We start from the raw sequence: 24,929 nt of genomic DNA, 5'->3' as shown, positions 1-24,929 counted from the left end.
GTAGACTGTATGGATGGGTAGACTGGATAGGAAATATAGAGGCTTATTTTCAAAGCACTTAGCCTCCCAAAGTTCCATAGAAACCTATGGAACTTAGCCTCCCAAAGTGCTTTGAAAATATGCCTCATAGTCTATCTCATTTTCTCTGTTTCTATGGACTGTTGTAATCTAATTTATATTGGATTCCCAGATACAAGCTGGATTGATGCCTGAAATGGGACGATAAGAGACCTAATAACATAATAAAGGTCCCAAATTAGTGCTTCCGATATTCATCTCATTATAGTTGGTATTAGTTGTTAAGTTTGGTTCCATTGTGGACAAGTTTTGGAGCACACTCCCTTTTTCACTATTTTTTTTTTTTGTTTTGTTGACATAAAAAAAAAAAAAAGTGTCAAAAAAGTAGAGCTGTACCGAATCGCATATTTTACTTTTCAGCTGAATACAAATACTAAATATGAATAATGGGCATTCAATAACATAACAAATAATAAAAGAAGCAAAGTGAAATTAGAGATCAAGTATTTCAGTATGATTTAGCACAGTAGAGCCATGGATTATTCATATTCAAATTTAAATCGCTATTAGTCCGAATACAAATAATGTATTTGGGGCCACATCGAATACGAATATTCGGTACAGTCCTACGAAATAGGCCACTTCCCTCAAGTCACCAGGAGTGGAGAAGTGGCCTAATATTTAGTGCAGTGGCCTGAGAACCTGAAGAGCTGGGTTTGATTCTCATTGCAGCTCCTTGTTACTCTGGGCAAGTCACTTAACCCTCCTCTGCCCCAGGTACAAAATCAGTACCTGTACATAATACGTAAACCACTTTGGATTGTAACCACAGGTAAGTGGTATATCAAATCTCATCCCCTTTCCCTGAGTCACCACTATACGGCGGCCTTCATAAAAGCCTCCCCTTTCCTAGGTCCAGCAGACATTTGAATTACGAGATCGACTGGTCACTTCAAGATACCAAATCAGAGCCTGATGTACATCCAGGGAGCGGACAGTATGGAGGTCCTCACTAAAATCATCCTCATGGAACAGGGACCAAGAGATCCCCTGAATGACTCAAAAGCAGAAACCACTTTTAGTAGGAAGGAGGGGACTGCCTGGGTTGGTAAGATGCAAAAGAAGCTGCTGACATAGCACCACCTAGAGAACAAAAACCCTTGGTCGGTCAAATGGTCACTAGGAAAACAATGCTTTAAGAATCAGAACGAAAGTGTGGAAGGGGGGAGAAGGCCTAACATGTCCATCAAGTTGGTGGCGACATCACTTCTGGCATAAAGATCTCACTGCCACCTAAAATTACATACTCTGCCACTGTAGTCCAGCACTGGCCAAAGTTTGCTCATCTCTGATCTATGGTAACCAATCCCACCTACTAAATTTCTCTATGAGTATATCTATTAGTCATGTCTTTTGTACCTTATGTCTGTCTTGACTAGACTGTACACTGTAGAGAAAGAATAGCCTCATATGTACTTGTACAGCATGGTATACTTCTAGTAATACAACCTAAAATAACAAACAGCAGTAAAAGTGCTGATGATGCACACACTCAAGATTAAAATGACTTGGGGAAAATCCACTGCTTATTTCTGGGATAAGCAGCATAAAATGTATTGAACTTTGTGGGGGGGGATCTTGACAGGTATTTGTGACCTGGATTGTCCACTGTTGGAAACAGGATGCTGGGCTTGATGGACCTTTGGTCTGTCCCAGTGTGGCAATATTTATCTACTTATGTAAGACAGAAAATTTCACAACCTGATCACTGGAAGTGATACCAAAGTTTGTCATCAGACTCAAATTATTCTTTTTGCATTTTTCCAATATTTCCATTTGTGTAAATTATTGCCCATTTGACCTAGGATACTCAAATATTTAGAGATATTATGTCACTCCATTTCTCCTTGTCCAGGTTGGCCATGGTGTTAAAACAATGAGAACACCTATGGGTGCTTGTGCCCATTAGGTTTAGATTAAGAAACACAAAATCCCATACAAGAGTTTACAATTAGGTTAAACCTATCTTACCTTGCGCTTATTGGGCAGAGAGAAGTATTCTGGATTCTCAGCATCACCAAATCGAAGATCAGACATGAATTCTTCAGCAGCATTCTCCAGTTCTTCATGGCTGCAGTTATCCAGTATATCCACAGGAAATGCCATCCCCTTAAAGGAACAAAAAAAGCTTTAATTATTGCATAATTTGTTTCTCCTGTGCAGTGAATAACCTGTTCATGCTATTCCATGCAGTTTCCAATACCTGACCATATTCAAAAGTTCATGAAGTGGGGAATCCTGGGCATTAACACCCGGGTTCTACATAGTGCACTTAGATTTAGGCGCCAAAATCAGCGCGGATTCTATAATGTAACTTAATTGGTTTAACAAGCTAATAAGCACTGATAACAGCACATAAGCAATAAGGAGCACTAATTGGCACTTAATTTAGGCACACAACTTGCTAAGCGTCTTCTGTAACAATGTGCACCGAATTTCTAACGCACGGAGGCAAAAAGGGACTTGGTTATGGGTGTTACAAAATTTAGGCGCCTAGTTATAGAATATGGCCCAGTGCGCCTAAATCTACATACTGAGATTTACACCAGTGGCATAAATGGATGCACGCAGGTATCGGCGCTAAAATATCAACTAAGCATATTCTATAATCAGCACCTATATCTAGGTGCTGATTATAGAATACACTTAGTCGACACCGATTTCAATGTCGATTTTTTTAGGCGCCATATATAGAACCTCCTCCTAAGTGGGGAAACCTAATCATTAAGAGAAAGAAGTTTTGAAAGTATCTTCTTCCCCTTCCCCCAAATATCATCCTTTACAAATGATGGACAAAATCTGATAATGAGAGAAAATAAATAAGTGCAAAATTGTATTACTAAATTGCCACAATAGCATTAAGGTAAACATGTATAAAACCCACAAAAAAATCCTACATGGTCATCTTTCAACATCTAATCGGCATTAAGCACTTATCAAACACATACAAACAGAACAATCAGAAGTGTTCAGTAGCAATGGTCACATCCATGCCAAAGAAAAACCAACATAAAACAAAATACATTTAACAATTGACAAACTGTTACATGGAGGGGCATTTTTGATATGATGTCCAAACCAGATTTTGGTCATTTTGCAAAAAACATCCAAAAATCCAGTGCCAAACATTGTCATTTTTAAACCAGAAAAATATCTACCTTTTTGGTTCAAAAAAATCGCTCTATTTTAGACCTTTTTGTGCTCAGTGTGTCTTTTTTTATGGGCCATTTCCAAACAAAAAATGTCCAAGGGAAAAATGGAGAAAAACAAGCCACTGGGATGTCTGGAGGCCAACAGTCTTACTAGACTACTCACACAGACATCCCGGCAGAGGCAGTGCAGTGAGCTTCACATAAAAGGTCCCAGGTACACACCACATTATAACCCCCTTCTACTATATGGCGAGCCATGCAGGAATAGCAAAAAATGTACTGTATCCAGCTATAGACCACTACAACGTTAATCTGATTGTGAGCCCTTGTGCCCAGGCCAAGGCCTAGGGTAGACCAAACAGGCGCTATGCAATACCATGGGCCACAAAGCCCCACACACTCATGAAAATCAAAAAGCACCACCAGAAAAGGGAAACAGACCACTCATGCGCAAGGCCAATCGGGAACCCTCTCGTACAGAGTCCAAGCATATGGGCTGCAAGGCAGAACTGGAACCGAATCATACACTAGGGAAGGGAAAAGAACAATGAGAGGTCCCAGAAGGGACTGGAGCTCAGGCAGCGCACACAGCACCAGGCAGTGACACAAAGGGAAGGACATCAGACCAAACTGGCAGATACAGACTACAACCAGAGGGAGAGAATACAAACAAAGGCTACACAGTAACCGAGGTAGCGGAAGGCTGTGCCACCAGGGGAAAAGGGAAAGCCAGGGACAGAGCTGGGCACTAAAGACTCGGAACCTAAAGGGGCAAAACTCCACAGAAATGGCCGAGCAGGAAAAACAGTCTGAAGGAAAAGGCTGCTAGAATCCCCCAGGCGGAGGAAGACCACGACCCAACAGGGCCAAATCAAACACAGCATGCCAAGTGCAAAAGCAGACAGAAAGAAAAGGCAGCTACTAACTAAAAACAGAAAAGGGGAACAGAGCTCACCAGAGCCAAATAACAAATGAGCAAAAGCAGTCTACAGAGAAAGGCTGCCCTCAAATAAAAAAAAGACAGGAAAGAAGCAGGGCTCACAAGAGTGCAGAAAGGGTTAAAGCAGATAACAGAGAAAGGCTGCCCAAGAGGCAGGACTCACAAAAGACACAAACAAACACTACACACAACCAGTTAAAACAGATGCTGAGAAAGACTGCCTAAGAAGGCAGGGCTACACAAGAGCCAAATACGAGACAACATGGTTTTACCAGAGGGAAATCGTGCCAAACGAATCTCATTGAATTCTTTGATTGGGTAACTGGAGAATTGAATCATCGACATGCTATAGATGTAATCTACTTAGATTTTAGCAAAGCTTTTGACACGGTTCCCCACAGGAGGCTCTTAAATAAACTCGATGGGCTGAAGACGGGTCCCGAAGTGGTGAACTGGATTAGGAACTGGTTGACAGACAGACGACAGAGGGTGGTGGTAAATGGAGTTCGCTCGGAGGAGGGAAAGGTGAGTAGTGGAGTGCCTCAGGGATCGGTGCTGGGGCCGATTCTGTTCAATATATTTGTGAGTGACATTGCCGTAGGGTTAGAAGGTAAAGTTTGCCTATTTGCGGATGATACTAAGATTTGCAACAGAGTGGACACCCGGAAGGGAGTGGAAAGCATAAAAAAGGATCTGAGGAAGCTAGAAGAATGGTCTAAGGTTTGGCAATTAAAATTCAATGCGAAGAAATGCAAAGTGATGCACTTAGGGAGTAGAAACCCAAGAGAGACTTATGTGTTAGGCGGGGAGAGTCTGATAGGTACGGACGGGGGAGAGGGATCTTGGGGTGATAGTATTCGAGGATCTGAAGGCGACGAAACAGTGTCACAAGGTGGTGGCTGTAGCGAGAAGGTTGCTAGGCTGTATAGAGAGAGGTGTGATCAGCAGAAGAAAGGAAGTGTTGATGCCCCTGTACAAGTCGTTGGTTAGGCCCCACCTGTTCAGTTTTGGAGGCCGTACCTTGCGAAGGATGTTAAAAAATTGGAAGCGGTGCAAAGAAAAGCTACGAGAATGGTACAGGATTTGCGTTCCAAAACGTATGAAGAGAGACTTGCTGACCTGAACATGTATAACCTGGAGGAAAGGAGGAACAGGGGTGATATGATACAGACGTTCAAATATTTGAAAGGTATTAATCCGCAAACAAATCTTTTCCGGAGATGGGAAGGCAGTAGAACGAGAGGACATGAAATGAGGTTGAAGGGGGGCAGCCTCAGGAAAGATGTCAGGAAGTATTTTTTCACAGAGAGGGTGGTGGATGCTTGGAATGCCCTCCCGCGGGAGGTTGTGGAGATGAAAACGGTAACGGAATTCAAACATGCGTGGGATATGCATAAAGGAATCCTGTGCAGAAGGAATGGATCCTCAGAAGCTTAGCCGAAATTGGGTGGCGGAGCAGGTGGGGGGAAGAGGGGTGGGTGGTTGGGAGGCGAGGATAGTGGAGGGCAGACTTATACGGTCTGTGCCAGAGCCTGTGATGGGAGGCGGGACGTACTGCTGGGCAGACTGAATAAGGCAGGTACAAATCAAAGTAAGGTATACACATATGTTTGTCTTGTTGGGCAGACTGGATGGACCGTGCAGGTCTTTTTCTGCCGTCATCTACCACGTTACTATGTTACCAAACACTGCACACAAAGGGTTAAAGCAGGCTACAGGGAAAACTAAACAAAGCAGGAACGAGCTTACCATGGACAAGACAACACCACAGCCGAGCAGGGAGAGACGAGGCAGAGGAGAGACAACAGACCCAGCTGCACTGCAATGAAGTAATCAGTGAAAACCTAGTAACAACCAGCACACACAGAAACCACAAACAAAGAGAAGAGCAAGCAAACTACAGAGAATAGACTCTGTGCCACAAGCAGAACAACAAGAGCTCACAGCTGTAAGAGATAACACTAGAGCGTCCACTGTAGGGAGAGGTAAGTTTAAATAAGGTCTGACATCTGCTGCCTCAGACGTCAGCTCAATCCCTGACAGGCCAATCAGAAGCGAGTCCCAGTCATTCCCCTGCCTGTCTCAGTAGAATCATAACATACAATAACCGTTATGCCTGCAGATGGCATCTATATTTATTTATTTATTTGTATCCCATATTTTCCCACCTTTTTGCAGACTCATGTCGGTTCAGTAGGTATTTTGTGGTTTTTGGAGAACTCACACTTTCCACCACAAGTCTACTAGATAGAGAATATTTCTCTGGGTAAGAGACATTTTGCTCTGTGCTTGGAACTTATGTTTGAATCTTTTTTATTAACGTTACTATGAGATAACAAGTACACCTCTCAAGGAGTGACCACAAACACAAAGTGTCATCATACCAACTGCAATCACCAAGAAATTTACATTTTCTCCCCACGCCCAACCCCCCACCAAAGCGTCCCTCCCCTTCCCATTTCCTCCCTCCCCCATCATACTTCAGATACTTAACAAATATAGTCACATGCATAGATCCTTGTCATATGTCAGAAGTTTAGTAACTGTCCTCTGGCGGCGGGAGTGAGGGTCTCCCAAAACAGGGTCTATCTGTATTGAAACCTCAAGATTTCCTCAGGAGTTGCATTGTACACATCCAATCTCTCCAGGTGTAATAGGAAAATCATCTGAGCACACCATTGTTGTATGGAAGGCACCTGGTTAGTAATCCATTGTACAAGAATAATTTTCTTTGCAATAATAGTAGCCCGTAACACAAAGTCCTTATATCCACGAGATACTGGCGGGCCTAGGTGCGGCTGACCAAATAATAGCCTGAGATCAAAGTGCCATCCTGTTGCCCACAAGGCCAATATCTGTTGTAGCAGAGTTTTCCAGAATATTACTATCTGTGGGCAAGACCAGAACATATGTCCTAAAGTCTCTCCCTCTGCTCCACATCTTGGGCAAGCTCCATCCAGCGACGTCCCCACGTGGAAGGCTTGCTGTGGGGAAATGTACGCTCGTAGAGCAAATTTGTATTGCAGCTCCCAATGCAATGTTAACTTTGTATATTTCCGCAAGGCCAGTACTTGTTCTTTAAACATGGTTGCAGTAATAGTAGTGTTCAAGTCTTCACTCCACATTTTAGAATACTTTGAAAAGTCCAATTCAAATGATTATCTCTCAAGTGCCTGTGATGAAAGGACAATGGTACCTTCTGTTGCGCGCCTAGGGAAAAGGCTGTCGCCAGCTCCTCTTGTACATCTTCGGTCAGTTGTTCCCATGATGAGCTGTCTATATAATGTTTCAATTGGTAATAATGAAAAATATCCTTTGATGACAAGGCAAATTGTTTTTGTAATTCAACAAATGGTTCGATTCAGCCTTCCTCTGTCACCACATGCAATATGTAGATTAGCCCACGCTTTTGCCATCTGCGAAAAGCTGGGTAAATGGACACTGGCGGAAAGGCCGGATTGCCACAGATGGCCATATACGGGGTGGTCTTCGGAGAGAAATGGTGATGGCGGCACACCCATCGCCAAACCGCTTTCGCGGTTGGAAAAATGGCAGAAGATAGCAATGTGGCAGGTATGCGCCCTCCAGATACATGCAGTAAACAGCTAAAGTGAATTTTGTGTGTCAGATTTATTTCAATTTTTGTGGGTGAAAAATCTTGCGTATCTCTGAACTAATCATTAATATGTCTCATACCACTTGCAACTGTTAGATATCTCAAGCTCAAGGGGCCTAAGTCCCCATATTCCACCGGGATCTGCAAAATGCTAAGCGGCAGTCTTGCTTTCTTGCTTCTCCAGAGGAATCTGTAACAGGCGATTCAGTTTCTTCTCATCACGATTCTTAAGGTAAAGTGGTAGAACTTGGAATGTGCATAGCCATCGTGGGACAATTAACATATTATATAATGCAATGTGTCCTATTAGAGACAGTGGATATGTCTGCCACAATTGTAATCTAGTACTAGTATCAGATAGTAGCTTAGCAACATTCATAGGGTACAACTGAGATAGTTCGCTGGGTTTACGCACTCCCAAATACTTTACATCCCCTCCTGCCCATTGTAAAGGAAAGTCCCCTTGCCATTTTGTGCCCTCTTCCCGCATAACTTGAAGAGCCTGGGACTGTCTAAGATTCAATAGAAAACCAGAGTGTCGCCCAAAGTTGGCTACTGTCTCTAGTAATATCGGTAACGATTGTTTTGGTTCAGTCACTACCACTAAGATGTCATCTACGAACGCCAAAGCCTTTTACCATTTCACCACCCACCATGACACCAGGGACCTCCTCTGCCAATTTCAATTGCCGTAGTAAGGGCTCTATAGAGAGCACAAATAATAGGAGGGAAAGGGGACATCCTTGCCAAGTACCTTTCCGTATGGGAAACGCAGCGGTACGCATTGGAGCCGACGCTGTGGGTGCTTGAGCACCCCCAATATTGAGAAAATTCCTTGTATGTGTCCAGGGAGGAGTTATTTTCATTGGGCTTAGCACCCCCAATAATTTTGAAAAGTTGGCTCCTATGGCGGTACGTACTCCATTAAGAAGTAGGGAGGCCATGGGGTTCACATCCCTGGAATCCCTTATGTCTCAAAATACCAAACAGGTATTCCCAGCTCACTCTGTCAAATGCTTTATCTGCATTTAAACTGAGGATTAAGGCTGATGTTTTAGTCTGTTGACACTGTGCCATGGCTAAAAGTAAACGACGAACATTGCTCACTGCTTGACAATTTATAACAAACCCCACTTGCTCTATCCCAACTAGTCTCGGAAGAAGTCCTGCCAGTCGTTCCACTAAGAGCTTCGCATAAATCTTAAGATCTACATTTAGGAGCGAAATTGGACGATAGAAATCAGCCAGATCAGTTGGTCTCCCTGGTTTCAATATCAGTGAAATTAAAGCAGTGTTTGCATATAATGGGAATGCACCCTCTGTTACCACTTGTTCGTAATAGGCTTTAAGGGGGCCCAAAAAGGAGGGAGGCAATAATTTCTAGAACTCTCCAGAGAACCCATCTGGGCCTGGGGCCGAGTTCAGTGACAAAGATAGGGTATGATACATACCTGTAGCAGTTGTTCTCCGAGGACAGCAGGCTGATTGTTCTCACGACTGGGTTGACGTCCGCGGCAGCCCCCACCAACCGGAAGAAGCTTCGCGGGACGGTCGGCACGCAGGCCACGCCCACCGCGCATGCGCAGCCGCCTTCCCGCCCGTGCGCGACCGCTCCCGCCAGTTGAATGACAAGCAATAAAATATGAAACACACAACTCCAAAGGGGAGGAGGGAGGGTAGGTGAGAATAATCAGCCTGCTGTCCTCGGAGAACAACTGCTACAGGTATGTATCATACCCTTTCTCCGAGGACAAGCAGGCTGCTTGTTCTCACGACTGGGGTATCCCTAGCTCTCAGGCTCACTCAAAACAATAACCCAGGTCAATTGAACCTCGCAACGGCGAGGGTACAACAGAAATTGACCTACGAAGAACAACTAACTGAGAGTGCAGCCTGACCAGAATAAATTCGGGTCCTGGAGGGTGGAGTTGGATTTACACCCCAAACAGATTCTGCAACACCGACTGCCCGAACCGACTGTCGCGTCGGGTATCCTGTTGGAGGCAGTAATGAGATGTGAATGTGTGGACAGATGACCACGTCGCAGCCTTGCAGATCTCTTCAATAGTGGCTGACTTCAAGTGGGCCACCGACGCTGCCATGGCTCTGACACTATGAGCCGTGACATGACCCTCAAGAGCCAGCCCAGCCTGGGCGTAAGTGAAGGAAATGCAATCTGCTAGCCAATTGGAGATGGTGCGTTTCCCGACAGCGACCCCTAGCCTGTTAGGGTCGAAAGAAATAAACAATTGGGCGGACTGTCTGTTGGGCTGTGTCCGCTCCAAGTAGAAGGCCAATGCTCTCTTGCAGTCCAATGTGTGCAACTGACGTTCAGCAGGGCGGGTATGCGGCCTGGGGAAGAATGTTGGCAAGACAATTGACTGGTTAAGATGGAACTCCGACACCACCTTCGGCAGGAACTTTGGGTGAGTGCGGAGCACTACTCTGTTGTGATGAAATTTAGTATATGGAGCATGAGCTACTAGGGCTTGAAGCTCACTGACCCTACGAGCTGAAGTAACTGCCACCAAGAAAATGACCTTCCAGGTCAAGTACTTCAGATGGCAGGTATTCAGTGGCTCAAAAGGAGGTTTCATCAGCTGGGTGAGGACGACGTTGAGATCCCATGACACAGTAGGAGGCTTGATAGGGGGCTTTGACAAAAGCAAGCCTCTCATGAATCGAACGACTAAAGGCTCTCCAGAGATGGCTTTACCTTCCACACGATAATGGTAAGCACTAATCGCACTAAGGTGATTCCTTACTGAGTTGGTCTTGAGGACAGACTCTGATAAGTGCAGAAGGTATTCAAGCAGGTTCTGTGCAGGGCAAGAACGAGGTTCTAGGGCCTTGCTCTCACACCAAACGACAAACCTCCTCCACTTGAAAAAGTAACTCTTTTTAGTGGAATCCTTCCTAGAGGCAAGCAAGACCCGGGAGACACCCTCAGACAGACCCAACGCAGCGAAGTCTACGCCCTCAACATCCAGGCCGTGAGAGCCAGGGATTGAAGGTTGGGGTGCAGCAACGCTCCGTCGTTCTGCGAAATGAGAGTCGGAAAACACTCCAATCTCCACGGTTCTTCGGAGGACAACTACAGAAGAAGAGGGAACCAGATCTGACGGGGCCAAAAGGGCGCTATCAGAATCATGGTGCCGCGGTCTTGCTTGAGCTTCAGTAAGGTCTTCCCCACCAAAGGTATGGGAGGATAAGCATACAGGAGGCCGGTCCCCCAATGAAGGAGAAAGGCATCTGACGCTAGCCTGCCGTGTGTCTGAAGTCTGGAACAGAACAGAGGCAGCTTGTGGTTGGTCTGAGAGGCGAAAAGATCCATCGAGGGGGTGCCCCACTCTCGGAAGATCTTGCGTACCACTCTGGAATGGAGCGACCACTCGTGCGGTTGCATGACTCTGCTCAGTCTGTCGGCCAGACTGTTGTTTACGCCTGCCAGGTACGTGGCTTGGAGAAGCATGCCGAACCGACACGCCCAACGCCACATACCGACGGCTTCCTGACACAGGGGGCGAGATCCGGTGCCCCCCTGCTTGTTGACGTAATACATTGCAACCTGATTGTCTGTCCGAATTTGGATAATTTGGCAGGACAGCCGATCTCTGAAAGCCTTCAGTGCGTTCCAGATCGCTCGGAGCTCCAGGAGGTTGATCTGCAGATCCTTTTCCTGGAGGGACCACAGACCCTGGGTGTGAAGCCCATCGACATGGGCTCCCCACCCCAGGCGAGATGCATCCGTCGTCAGCACTTTCGTGGGCTGCGGAATTTGGAATGGACGTCCCAGGGTCAAATTGGTCCGTATGGTCCACCAGAGCAGTGAAGTGCGGCAACTGGTGGAGAGGCGGATGACATCCTCTAGATTCCCGGTGGCTTGGAACCACTGGGAAGCTAGGGTCCATTGAGCAGATCTCATGTGAAGACGAGCCATGGGAGTCACATGAACTGTGGAGGCCATATGACCCAGAAGTCTCAACATCTGCCGAGCTGTGATCTGCTGAGACGCTCTGGTCTGCGAAGCCAGGGCCAAGAGATTGGTGGCCCTCGCTTCGGGAAGGTAGGCCTGAGCCGTCTGGGAATTCAGCAGCGCTCCTATGAATTCCAGAGACTGAGTTGGCTGGAGATGGGACTTTGGGTAATTTATCACAAACCCCAGCAGCTCCAGAAGTTGAATAGTGCACTGCATGGACCGGAGGGCTCCGGCCTCCGAGGTGTTCTTGACCAGCCAATCGTCGAGATATGGGAACACGTGCACTCCCAGCTTGCGTAGGTAGGCCGCTACCACCACGAGGCACTTTGTAAACACTCGTGGGGCAGAGGCGAGCCCAAAGGGCAGCACACAATACTGAAAGTGCCGTGCGCCCAGGCGGAATCTGAGATACTGTCTGTGAGCTGGCAGTATCGGGATGTGAGTGTATGCGTCCTTTAAATCCAGGGAACATAGCCAATCGTTTTTCTGAATCATTGGCAGAAGGGTGCCCAAGGAAAGCATCCTGAACTTTTCTTTGACCAGGAATTTGTTCAGGCCTCTCAGGTCTAGGATGGGACGCATCCCCCCTGTTTTCTTTTCCACAAGGAAGTACCTGGAATAGAATCCCTGCCCTTCCTGCCAGGGTGGTACGGGCTCGACCGCATTGGCGCTGAGAAGGGCGGAGAGTTCCTCTGCAAGTACCTGCTTGTGATGGGAGCTGAAAGACTGAGCTCCCGGAGGACAATTTGGAGGCAGGGAGGCCAAATTCAGGGCGTATCCGTACCGCACTATTTGGAGAACCCACTGGTCGGAGGTTATGAGAGGCCACCTTTGGTGAAAGAATTTTAACCTCCCTCCGACCGGCAGGTCGTCCGGTACGGACACTTGTAGGGCGGCTATGTTCCCATGGATCCAGTCAAAAGCCCGTCCCCGGCTTTTGCTGTGGAGGCGCAGGGGGCTGCTTAGGCGCACGCTGTTAACGGGAACGAGCGCGCTGGGGCTGTCCCTGTGCCTGACGAGGCCTTCGGGCCGGCTGGTTGTACCTACGCTTCGCAAAAGAATAGGGTGCAGCCTGCCGAGCCCGGGAAAAACGCCCGCCCGCGGGGGCGGGTGCTGAAGGCGCCCGGTGGGAGAGCTTGTCGAGAGCGGTTTCCCGCTGATGCAGTTGGTCAACCATCTGCTCGACCTTCTCGCCAAAAATATTATCCCCCCGGCAAGGGACGTCAGCCAGTCTGCTGGGTGCGGTTGTCCAGGTCAGAGGCGCGCAGCCATGAGAGCCTGCGCATCACTATACCTTGGGCCGCAGCACAAGATGCCACGTCACAGGTGTCAAAAATCCCCCTGGACAGGAACTTTCTGCACGCCTTCAGCTGCCTGACCACCTCCTGATAAGGCCTGGACTGCTCCGGCGGGAGCTTATCGACCAGGTCCGCCAGCTGTTGCACATTGGTCCGCATGTGGATGCTCATATAGAGCAGGTAAGATTGGATGCGGGTCACGAGCATGGAGGATTGGTAGGCCTTCCTCCCAAATGAGTCCAGAGTGCGAGACTCCCGCCCCGGGGGCGCCGAGGCGGTATCCCTCGAACTCCGTGCCCTCTTGAGAGCAGAATCCACGACCGCTGAGTCATGGGGCAACTGGGGCCGCATGAGCTCTGGGTCAGAGTGGATCCTGTACTGGGACTCTGCTTTCTTGGGAATGGTGGGGTTAGTTAGTGGTCGCACCCAGTTCCGAAGCAGCGTCTCCTTCAGGACATTGTGCAGCGGTACCGTGGAGGACTCTCTAGGTGGTGATGGATAGTCGAGGACCTCGAGCATCTCGGCCCTCGGCTCTTCCACAGAGACCACGGGAAAGGGAATGCTTATAGACATATCCCGCACAAAGGAGGCAAAGGAGAGACTCTCAGGAGGTGAGAGCTTCCTCTCCGGTGACGGCGTGGGGTCCGAGGGAAGGCCCGTAGACTCCTCTGAGGAGAAATATCTCGGGTCCTCCTCTTCCCCCCACGAGTCCTCATCCTCGGTATCGGACATTAGCTCATGTAGCTGAGTCCGGTACCGGGCCCGGCTCGACGTCGAGGCACCAAGGTCTCGGTGTCGTCGAGCGGTGGACTCCCGCGCCGGCGGGGACGGAGCTCCCTCCATCGACGTCGACGGGGACTCCACCTGCGTGGCGGTCGAGACCGGCACCGCAAGCGGCGGCGGTGTCGACAGCCCCGGCGCCGGGCTAGAGCTCGCCGGCGCCACAGTCATCGGCGCCGGGGGGCGCAAGCACCCCCGACGCCGGCACAGCCTGGCGCATCAGCCCTTCCAGGATCCCCGGAAGGATGGCTCTGAGGCACTCGTCCAGGCCCGCTGCCGGGAAAGGCGGTGGGGCCGGTAAGGGTGTCGGTGCCAGAAGCTGCTGGGGGCCAGGAGACGGCACCGAGGTGCCGGAACCCCGACGCGTCGGTACCTCCACCACCGACGGAGATCTCTCCTCTCTGCGATGACGCTTCGGCGTCGACTCCTCTTCAGGGTGCACCGAGGGCTCCCGGTGACGGCGCTTCTTATCTTTTTTTCCGGTGCACGTCACCGGCGCCGGAGGGCATGGAGGAGGAGGAGGTCGATCCCCCTCGGTCTCGAGGTACCGGGTCCGACAGGGTTCGGTCCCGTGGCTCACGAGTTGAGGGAGTGACCGGGGCCGACTGCCCACGCGGCCTCTCAACCCCACTCTCACCGGCGGACCGGCGGGCCAACGGGACCTGTTCTCCTGGGGTCGCTGCCATCGGTGCCGATGTCTCGGGCATCGATACCGGTACCGAAGAACCGGCCTTCGATACCGATGCCGTCGAGGTCGACGTCGAGGGGCCGGCGCAAGTTCCAAAAAGACGGTCCCGCAGAACTTGCCTCGCAACCTGAGTCCGTTTCCGGAGACCGAGACACAAAGCGCACGACTTGAGATTGTGCTCCGGCCCGAGGCACTGGAGGCACCAAGCGTGGGTGTCGGTCTGCGAGATCGGCCGGCCGCAGCGACCACACTTCTTAAATCCACTCGGGACCTTCGAGGACATCGACGGAAAAATCGCGTCGGCGAAGTCAAAGTCGGCAATGGTGGCTAAAATCACACCACGAAAAAATCAACCGACCGAGCGGCCACTAGGCCGCAACGTGGCGTCCCCGCTAGAAAGCGAGGGAAAAAGGGGAGCGCGTGCTCCACACGCGCAAAAAATTTCTTTTTTTTTTTTTTTTTTTTCTTTAAAACAATACAAACAAAAACAGAGGGAACCGAACGGTCCAAGCGACGATCCGCGTAAACGCGGTCGAAAATCCGGCGGCTGAACAGAGAGAGAGGCAAACGCACCACTCTCTCAGTCGCGGAAAAAAAGTAACTGGCGGGAGCGGTCGCGCACGGGCGGGAAGGCGGCCGCGCATGCGCGGTGGGCGTGGCCTGCGTGCCGACCGTCCCGCGAAGCTTCTTCCGGTTGGTGGGGGCTGCCGCGGACGTCAACCCAGTCGTGAGAACAAGCAGCCTGCTTGTCCTCGGAGAATTGATGATATCTTGGAGTTCCTTCCCAGTAATAGGACCCTCCAAGGTCTGAATCTCTTGAGGTGACAACTTTGGGATTCCCACTTTAGCTAAATAACTGTCTAATGCAGGTAAACTCGCAGTCTGATCAGCCTCATATAAGATGGCAAAGTGCCGTACAAAGATCTCTGCTATCTCTGCACTTTTATTACACATGTTCCCATTCTTATCCTCACAGTTATAAAACTTGAATTTTCTGCCACAGCATTAACAGAATCTAGAAGTCACAGCAGGGCCTAGTTGAGCCTTAGTATAAAATAAAATAAAATATAGAGAGAAGCAAGGATTATTAACTAGTTTCTATAGTGTACAACCCTTTCCCCCATAGTTTTAACCTTGAAACTTTCTCTAGAGGTAGAAACTTAACAGCCAAAAGTATTAAAAAGGATAGTAGCAAGGCTCAAACTTTGTCCTAAAAGAAAGGAATTTTCTGTTCTTTGCCTGCTGGGAGAGGTAGCACTGCTACTGACCTGAATTAGGTGTTAATTAAGGTGTGAGGACGTAAAGGTTACTAAGAGCAACCTCATTACTGGATAAGCTTCAAATGGTTTGTTTGAAGCTGTCTCCTTAGAATCCAAACTAGAGAATGACACGTGGATCACTGCCTGGTTTACAAAGAATAGTGATGTCTGCGGTGTTCATTGCAGTCAGCAGACCCTGACATGCATAAAATTAAAGACCCTGGTTAAAAGAGCCACCAGAGGGAATTTAAATGCCTTGTAAAAAGCGTTAGTGAACCCTTCGAGGCCTGGAGATTTCCCCTGGGTGAAATCTTTTATAACTGACAGGATCTCCTGACCAGTAATCGGGGCATCCAGCTGATCTCTAATGCCCTCTTGCAAGGCAGGCAGCAACACTTCCTGGAGATACTGAGCAATACCCCAAGGCATTACACACTGGTATACAGTTGCGTATAAAATTCTAGAAACCTATCACGAATCTCCTTTTCCTTAATAAGCAACTCCCCTTTAGCGTTGCAGATTTTCGTAATGCTAAGCTCTAATTGTTTCTTTTTAAGCATATGCAGGCTCTCAGTTTAGTTCCCATGCTCTTAGTGATGCTATTTAAGTTGTCCTTATCTATCTCTCACTGAAGAGAGCGCAGGGGCTTATGCCCTTTTTTTTAAGGAGGCCAAATGTTAATGTAATGACTGCTCCTTAGCCTGCCTCTCCCACTTCAGCATTTCAGTGTCACTCTGGGGAGTGTTTCTGTTGTGTTCTTTGGACACTGAAGTGCTATAATGGAAAATGGGGTGCTCTAAATTTTATACACATTAAGAACGTTGAATTCTGAGCATTATCACTAATATTTAATCATGATATTTATAACTAGCATAATATGGCTTGCAATGAGTGGAAAATTGAGAGTTCCTAGATCCATATATAGTTGATTATTTCATAGATCTAGGTTTTAATTTTGTTAGCTCCAATTCATATATAATTTGGTTACAAGACAGCCCTGCAGATGTCCCCTCTCCAAAACACAGAGAAATCAAGCCACAAACTTATCCTCTCTGGGACCAAGACCCAGAGACTCCCCTAAAGTCATATTTCACTTTAAGTGCTTTGTTTTTTTAATTTTTAAATAAGGTGGCCATATGATTCTCCCAGGCAAAGCCAAGAGAATAAAGCCAGTCCAATTAAAACCAAAACAATTTTTTTCTCTGTTCAGCAGTAGCATTTGGGGGGGTGGGAACTGAGGGGAGGGGGAAGAAGACATCTGTCCCTACTGGCAAAGGCCTTGCATGGACATATGCCAGATGGCCCAGCGAGCTGAAGCCCAATGGCTAAAGAGGAAAACAAAGAAGCTGTTAAGTGTGCTCCTGGTTCAACTGGGATAAGGGGTGTGGTCCAAATCACAGGAGCAACTGACCCAAGGATCTAGCCCCAAAAACGTAGGCCATGGACTACAGAGGTTGGTGGGGCAGGCCTACCTCATTAAAGTCATAGCACTACCCCTCCCTATCTTACCATCTGCCAGAGATATAGAAATTCCTACAGGAGAGTTTCAGCCTGCACCAGCCATTATACTAAGATCTCTACCTCCCTCTATTGGTGGGAATAGGGCACATTCCACTTGTCTGGAATGGTCTAGTGGGACCATAAGGAATACAATCTCAATATGACTTCAGAGAACACTTAAATTCTCTCCTCTGATCTATGAATCAAGGACCAGGGAAGGAATACATATACAAAATATTTCAGCTAAGCTACAGATTCTCTGTGGATATCTTGAAATCTTAGGATTCTTATCACATCTAGGCACAAAGATTTTATTTAATCTGACAAAAGTGGTACGGTAGCCATGTTAGTCCACTTTTAAAGGTAATAGAAATAAATCAAAACATAGAAAAGAAAATAAGATGACACCTTGAACTAACTTAATACATCCTTTGATTAGCTTTTGAAGGTAACCCTTCTTTAATCTAACAAAATCAGACATGATTTTAAATACTAATGACCTTTTAAAAATTGCTTTACTTTGTTTATAATCCTTCTACCTAAAAAGGATCTAACCAGCAACATTTACCAACATATTGTTTGAGATTTTCTTCAATATATATTAAGATTTCTGTACTGTTTTGGAAGTCTAAGCAAAGTTTTTCTCTGTCACTATATTGTTTAATACAGTGGTTCCCAATCCTGGCCCTGGAGGCACCCCAACCAGTCAGGATTTCAGGATGTCCACAATGAATATTCATGAGAGATTTGCAAACACTGTCTTCTCTGCATGCAAATCTTTCATGAATATTCATTGTGGGTATCCTGAAAACCTGACTGGCTGGGGTGCCTCCAGGACCAGGTTTGGGAACTACTGATCTAATATGATCTTTAAAGAGATCTTAAATATTAGGTCTCTGAAGTGACGCACACAGAAGACTGACTCATTTAAAAAAAAGATTATACAAAACAGAGAACATTTTACTGAACAATTTAAGCAGCCTTCCAGTCTTCTTTCCCTGCATCTGATGTGAATGCACATCTTCTGTCTGATGTCTTTCATAATATCTTTTTTTTTTTTTTACAGTCCAGATTAACCTACATTGGATTACTAAGGATATTGGCCTCTTATAGTCTGTGTTCAATGTGATGGCCAGCTCACAAACAAAGTATTGCAAAATACAGGTATATGTACTTCTATGGCACAATTTCTTTGATTTCCAAACTATCACTCAAATGAAGTACCACTGTCTAATGCAATATACTACCAAATTTTTTTCAACTTACATATTCCAAGTTTGTTTTCAATCCAGCATATGAGCTAAATATGAGATTTATTCTTGGACTACAAAGACATAAAACAGTTCTCATTTAACTTGTGTATATTGCCTTATTCACCTAAAGCAATTCAAATCACAAATTATTTTCAAATATTAACATATTTTGAAAGTAGATCCTGATTTTCAAGAAATTTCCAGATTTGCATCTCAGTGATGGAAGAATTTGAGAGATATGTTGGTGCATTGACCTGGGCTTTGGAGTTGGTACACCAAACCCTCAACTCCGATGCCAACTTATTAGGCTTTAAATTTTTTGTTCTGGATCTAAAGTACTAGTAAATATAATAAATCACTGTCAGTCTGGCCCTGCCATAAACTGTATGTGCACTGAATTCTTATGCCTTATTTGAAGTGAAAAATTCCTTCTGTAAATCAGATTACCTCTTTATTCTGTTTAGTGGGCCGCACAAAGGACTGGCTCCAAAGTCTTCCTTGGCATACTGTGTCAAGGCAGTGATTGAAGCACTGTATATTCTTAACTGGTAGCCTGTACTGAATAGGATCTAGGCTCGTTCAACTAGATCTTAGATAACCTCTCATGAGCAGCGGGCTAAGTGAGTCGCACCAGAGGATATCTGTTGAGCAGTAAACGTGGTCATCATTGCATTCCTTTATGAAACAGTACAAGTTTTTTATGTTGCCCCCCCTAAAAAAAACGGCGACAGTGCCTTTGATAGAGCAGTCCTGGAAGGAGCTTTGTATTTCTCCTATCCTGAAGGATAGAGCTTTTGTATATCCCATTGATATAGACTGGTCTAGAAGATCAAAAGAAAGGAGAAATTTAGTCTTACCTGATAATTCCCTTTCCCTGAGTCCTGCTAATTGGAAAATTGCACATGCCAGCCACTGGATCAAACACAAGCTAGTACAAACAGTAACTAGGCTTGGATCTCTTTCAGGGAGAGAAAACTAACAACTTATAGCAGCAGCTTCAGAGAGCATTTTCCATCTCACAGATAGGCTGCAGAGAATACCTTCTCCTGCTTTAGACTTAGCCTGGCCTCAGAATGACATCCTATAGTATATCTCCTATCAAACTGAGCTCTCTTTTTCATCAAGCACTGCCATTTCCTCCCCTCACCCTCCCCACTGACAGTTTGAACTTCGTGGGTGTGGCTTGGATCTCTTTCAGGGAGAGAAAACTAACAACTTATAGCAGCAGCTTCAGAGAGCATTTTCCATCTCACAGATAGGCTGCAGAGAATACCTTCTCCTGCTTTAGACTTACCCCTCTACCCACCCACCCCTAGAGTGACATGTCTTATATAACCTCCCTATCAACCCACTCATTACTTTACCTCACCCATTTCTATTCTTCTATCACCTTCTCCCACTACTCCAACCAGAGTTACACCTAATCACACTGACCACCCTTCAACATCTTCTGTCCTTCTGTGACTGTTCTCTTGTGCTTGACTGCTTAAATATTTTAAATTTAAATGCTTTACTTTTGTCTATTAGATTGTAAGCTCTTTGAGCAGGGACTGTCTTTCTTCTGTGTTTGTACAGCGCTGCGTACACTTTGTAGCGCTCTAGAAATGTTAAATAGTAGTAACTAACAAAGGAAGTTAACACAAGCATAAGTTTTGTTTACAGCAAGATGGTAGCCATCCCCCATCTTCCCAATCCCCATGGGAAAACAATAAAAGCTCTTATCCACAAAATATTACTACTTATGATTTCTATAGCGCTACTAGACGTATGCAGCGCTGTACACTTGAATTGCAGTAAAATACTAAAACAGAATATTGATTTACACACAAAAAGGGAATGTACAAATTGTGGTGGCGCTAAACTGTCTTCTTCCGTTCACCAACAATAAAAAATAAATATCACAGTTAACACAAATATAGGATCTGTTTATAATGACCCTTAACAGTATTTCACTGCATGAACACAAAAAAATATATAATTTGCAAAACAAAAGAGGTACACTCCCAGCTCCAAAATTACTCTCCACACCCAACCAGTTGAGACCACCATTTCCCACTAATTTAGAAAAGCATCTACTTCTCTCTATGAGAAAAGGTAATAAAATCCAACATATAAACAGGCAACACCTGACAGAAAATTATGCAGACTTTTCAAAGGCAAGAGGTTCATATATGTTCCTACGTTTTAAAAATTACAATACCTACCTAAGCCAATAGCCTGGACTATTATGGTGTTTAATCATTTAAACGTTATTGCTTAGAATAAATACAACTATATAAACTCGGCACACCTTTACAATTTAAACAAAACCCCATAATCATTCAAAGGGGGTGGGCATAACACAATAATCATAATGAGGAGCCGCTGTTACTAGAAATTAAATGTTTAGAATGAGATGCCAATCATATGGAAAAATTCAAATATAACGTACACAGTCAGATCGATCACTTCTTCAAACAAAATATGGTTTAGGAGAACAATGCCTATTACAACTGAAGATATCTGGCGAAAAATACATTTAACTCCTCTATCGGCCAAAGACAACAGACTTTCCCAGGATGTGCTGCACAATACAAAAATCGCAGTCAGTGAGCACCCAGCTCTGGGCCCTGGCCGCCTCTGTCTACCTGTAGTTTCCACCGACACAGGCCCTGGAGCTGACCGAGGCGAGCGTCCACACCCTGATCCTCCCCGACACTCCCTTTCAGTCCCTCCCGAGTACCGAGCAGAGGCGATCTCCCCCTACTCACCTTGCCGAGCTCGATGGATGTGCAGCGGCGCTAAAGCAGCTAGTGTTGCCGGCTTTAAGCTTCTGGCTCTCTCTGTCTTGCGGCGCACGCGTGTCCGACAGCAACAGCTCTCCTCTCAAAGCACGCGCAAAAGGCCGGCGGCTCCCCCCACCTCCTATACCATTAGTGGCTTAGATAGCGCGCCCAAGCGCCAGATGTTAGACGGCGCTGGGTAACCAACCCCCTGTTCATCAGGACCGGTAACGTGCCGGCGATTTTGAAGTTGCAGCAGCGGCAGCAGTTACGTAAAAATCCAGCAGGCAGCGCGGGGCCTATGAGCCTGCAGTGGCTCCGCATCACCTTCCTGTTGCCTAGGAAACCCGTGGGAGGGACGGGAGTGGGACCCGTCATCAGTAGAACCCATAGGCCCAGGTAATGGGTTTTTCACTTGTGCTACTGGCGCTGTCAAGTACCACCTAAAAGTATAGGAGCGCTGGGGTGAGGGTAGAACTTAGGACTGGCAAAGTGACCCAGGGGGAATGAGCTGATAAAGTTTTTCAGTTCCAGGAAGGAGATTTTATGCCATTCCTGGGTTTTTGGCAAGCCTGTCATGATGGATCTGCAGCACTAGCTTCAGTAGATAGAATAGGAGACTAGAAATATCACACTATTTTAGGATATGGTTTCAAAATGAGAAGAGGCCAGGACCCCCCCCCCCCCCCCCCCCCCCCCCCCCCGTGTGTGGGACTGATGCACACTTTATTGTGCGGCAGTAGTGTAGCCTGATGGCAGACGTTGGGTGGGCCTACAGAAAGCGTGGGTGGGCATGAAATGTCCTCTCCATCTTCCAGACAGGGATCCCCAAGCCCTGCCAGCTGAAGACCTCCCCCCAACATCACCCAAAACTCTGCAGTTTAGCTTGGCAGTTGATGGCAGCTCCATGAGCCACTGATGCCAATAGCCATGCATATTTCAGTTTTGGGAACATGTACAGTTTTTGGTGCATGGAACTGCCACCTACTGCTAAACTGGTGTCTGTGGCTAAAATATTAATCTCCACTAATGGCACTAGTCTCTGCCCATGTACACAGTACAAAGATAAAGAGTCCGCAGTGGCTGACTGCATACCCATTGTATAGTCTGGCCAGACACACAACCGGGAACCAACAAGTCAAGCAGAAGATATTCAGAAGGACCAGACTGAAGTCACAGATGTTAAAAGCCAAATAATTTATTGGGACCCTACACGGTCCGTGTTGGCCAAAAAGGCCTTCCTCAGGGGTCTTCAAATTGGCAGATACAGATGATCCTTCCAAAAGTACTTATGGAATAAAACGATCTGGACAAAACTCAGGATAGAGAGCACTAAGACTGTCCGAATACAGCATAGGAAGGCCTTTTTGGCCGAAACACAGACCGTTTAGGGTCCCAATAAATTATTTTGGTCCTTCTGGATATCTTCTGCTTGACTCGTTGGTTCCCTGTGTATTTTTGCGAGAGATTTGGACTCTCTTTGTTGTTTTTCAGACACACAACCTACACCGAGAGATAAGGGAGGCTAGTAAGGATTTGTATAAAAATAGCCATATATTGTGCCTTCTCCAAGCATGCAAAAATATATAAAAGCAGAGCAAAGAATATAATAAGGCATACAATTCATAAAAACAAAATAAGGTAATGACAAAAGGTTTTAAACAGGCTCAGAATATTTATAATCCGTGGAGGGGCATAATCAAACAGGGCGCCCAAACTTTCCTGAGGACGTCCTCGCAGGACGTCCCGGCGAAGGGGCGGGGAACCTGTATTATCGAAACAAGATGGGTGCCCATCTTTCTTTTCGATAATACGGTCGGGGACACCCAAATCTCAACATTTAGGTCAACCTTAGAGATGGTCGTCCACGGTTTTCAGCGATAATGGAAACCGAGGATGCCATCTCAGAAACAACCAAATGCAAGCCCTTTGGTCCTAGGAGGAGCCAGCACTTGTAGTGCACTGGTCCCTCTCACATGCCAGGACACCAACCGGGCACCCTAGGGGGCACTGCAGTGGACTTCAGAAATTGCTCCCAGGTGCATAGCTCCCTTACCTTGTGTGCTGAGTCCCACAAAACCCACTCCCCACCACTGTACACCACTACCATAGCCCTAAGGGGTGAAGGGGGGCACCTAGATGTGGGTACAGTGGGTTTCTGGTGAGTTTTGAAGGGTTCACATTTGCCACCACAAGTGTAACAGGTGGGGGGGGATGGGCCTGGGTCCGCCTGCCTGATGTGCACTGCACCCACTAAAACTGCTCCAGGGACCTCCTTTATCCTTCACAGAGTAGGTTTTACATCTTCTCTACTCCTCAGTAAGTACCTTTCTACTCTAGGTGATGTCTGGTAGTCTCTATTCTCCTTTTACAGTACTTCTGTTGTTATTCAGCTGTTAGAAGGTAGGTCATGAGAAAACACCCTGGACTTCCACTACTACTTCACTTTTACTCCTCAGTTCAGTGTCTCCACGTACTCAGTCAAATCCTTTCTCCCTTGTACTTGGTCTCTGCTTCTCCTCTCTTGCTTAACCTGTCTGGACTAGGCAGGAAGGATTTTCCCAAGGCTTAGGTGCACACAGGTCCTCACAGGTCTTTTACACTTGCAGTTCTACCACTGCTGAACTTCAGCCCTTTTCCCTATGTTGGACTGTAGAGCTAGTAGCTTCACCCTTCTCTGTTCTCCTGGAGATGAGTGATCCCTTACTTCTCCTTTTTAAGGGTACCTTGAAACCCAGGATTTAGCTGAAACTCTCCTTCTCCACACTTCCGATTTTGGGGAACAAGCCTCACTTCTAGCCTTTCCCTTTTCCTCTACCTCTTCTTTTCCTGGCCTCTGTGCACCAACGTCCTAGGTGGGCCCCAAATTGGAGACTCTCACTTCCCTTCCCACTATGAACTTACTGGACTTCCCCATGGGAAGGAAGGAAGAAAAAACCTGGGCACCTTCCTACATCCAGTTTTTAACTTCCTTCCTTTTAGAGTGGTTAGTGTTCACAATGAGCTCCTTTTATTATCGACCAGATAGAAAGAGTTTTCAGTTTTGGCACAGTATAAGTCATTACAAGAACAAACTGTAAGAAAACCTGTGGACTGCATTTGGGGCTTATAGACCATTTAGTTATGTTTAAACAAAATAATCTGCATGAAAATGTATTTTTATTTTGACTTATAAAACCACAGTGGTTTTTTGCCCTGAAACATGTTCAAAACAGAATAATCCATTTCTGTATCTAAAATGTAAACTTCTACAAAACAGATGAAGATGTGATTCCATATGCTCCAATGAAAGGAGAGTTTAATTTTACTTCCATTTAATTTCAGTATATTCCATCTTTAGAACACCAGGCTTTCCAAGGCATATTACAACAGTTAAGATGAACCCATCAGGAAATAGGATATCCATTTGGCCATCAGTATTGTATACAGTGTATTTATTTATTTAATACAGAGTTTATAATTGCAGTTTCTACCAGCTATAATAATTTTTAAGCTATCTTAGTGATATTCAATTGTTATTTCTTGTGTGGGGGAGTGAAAATACTTGCCTTGAGCCCTTGATGTCTTTCTGCTGCGGTCTGCAGTCTGCACTCTACCGATCATAGCAGGCCTGCCTTGGAGACT

At 46.4% G+C, this 24,929-nt stretch overlaps 1 protein-coding gene across 1 annotated transcript in view; it reads right to left on the bottom strand.

Moving 5' to 3' along the window:
* The window catches only part of FAM169A (family with sequence similarity 169 member A), a 288,635-nt gene extending 267,136 nt beyond the window's left edge, over positions 1-21,499 (bottom strand). Inside the window, exons 1-2 of the mRNA XM_030193277.1 lie at positions 21,294-21,499; positions 2,050-2,187 (exon numbers count right to left, since the gene is read on the bottom strand). Coding sequence (XP_030049137.1) covers positions 2,050-2,184 — 135 coding nt within the window. The 5' untranslated portion in view covers positions 2,185-2,187; positions 21,294-21,499. The remainder of the gene's footprint in view (positions 1-2,049; positions 2,188-21,293) is intronic.
* Positions 21,500-24,929: the final 3,430 nt, after the last annotated feature.

This window comes from Microcaecilia unicolor, chromosome 2 (assembly GCF_901765095.1).
Source record: "Microcaecilia unicolor chromosome 2, aMicUni1.1, whole genome shotgun sequence".
NCBI lineage: Eukaryota > Metazoa > Chordata > Amphibia > Gymnophiona > Siphonopidae > Microcaecilia > Microcaecilia unicolor.
The sequence above is the reverse complement of the archived record's forward strand: the minus strand, read 5'-3'. Positions and strand labels throughout refer to the sequence as shown.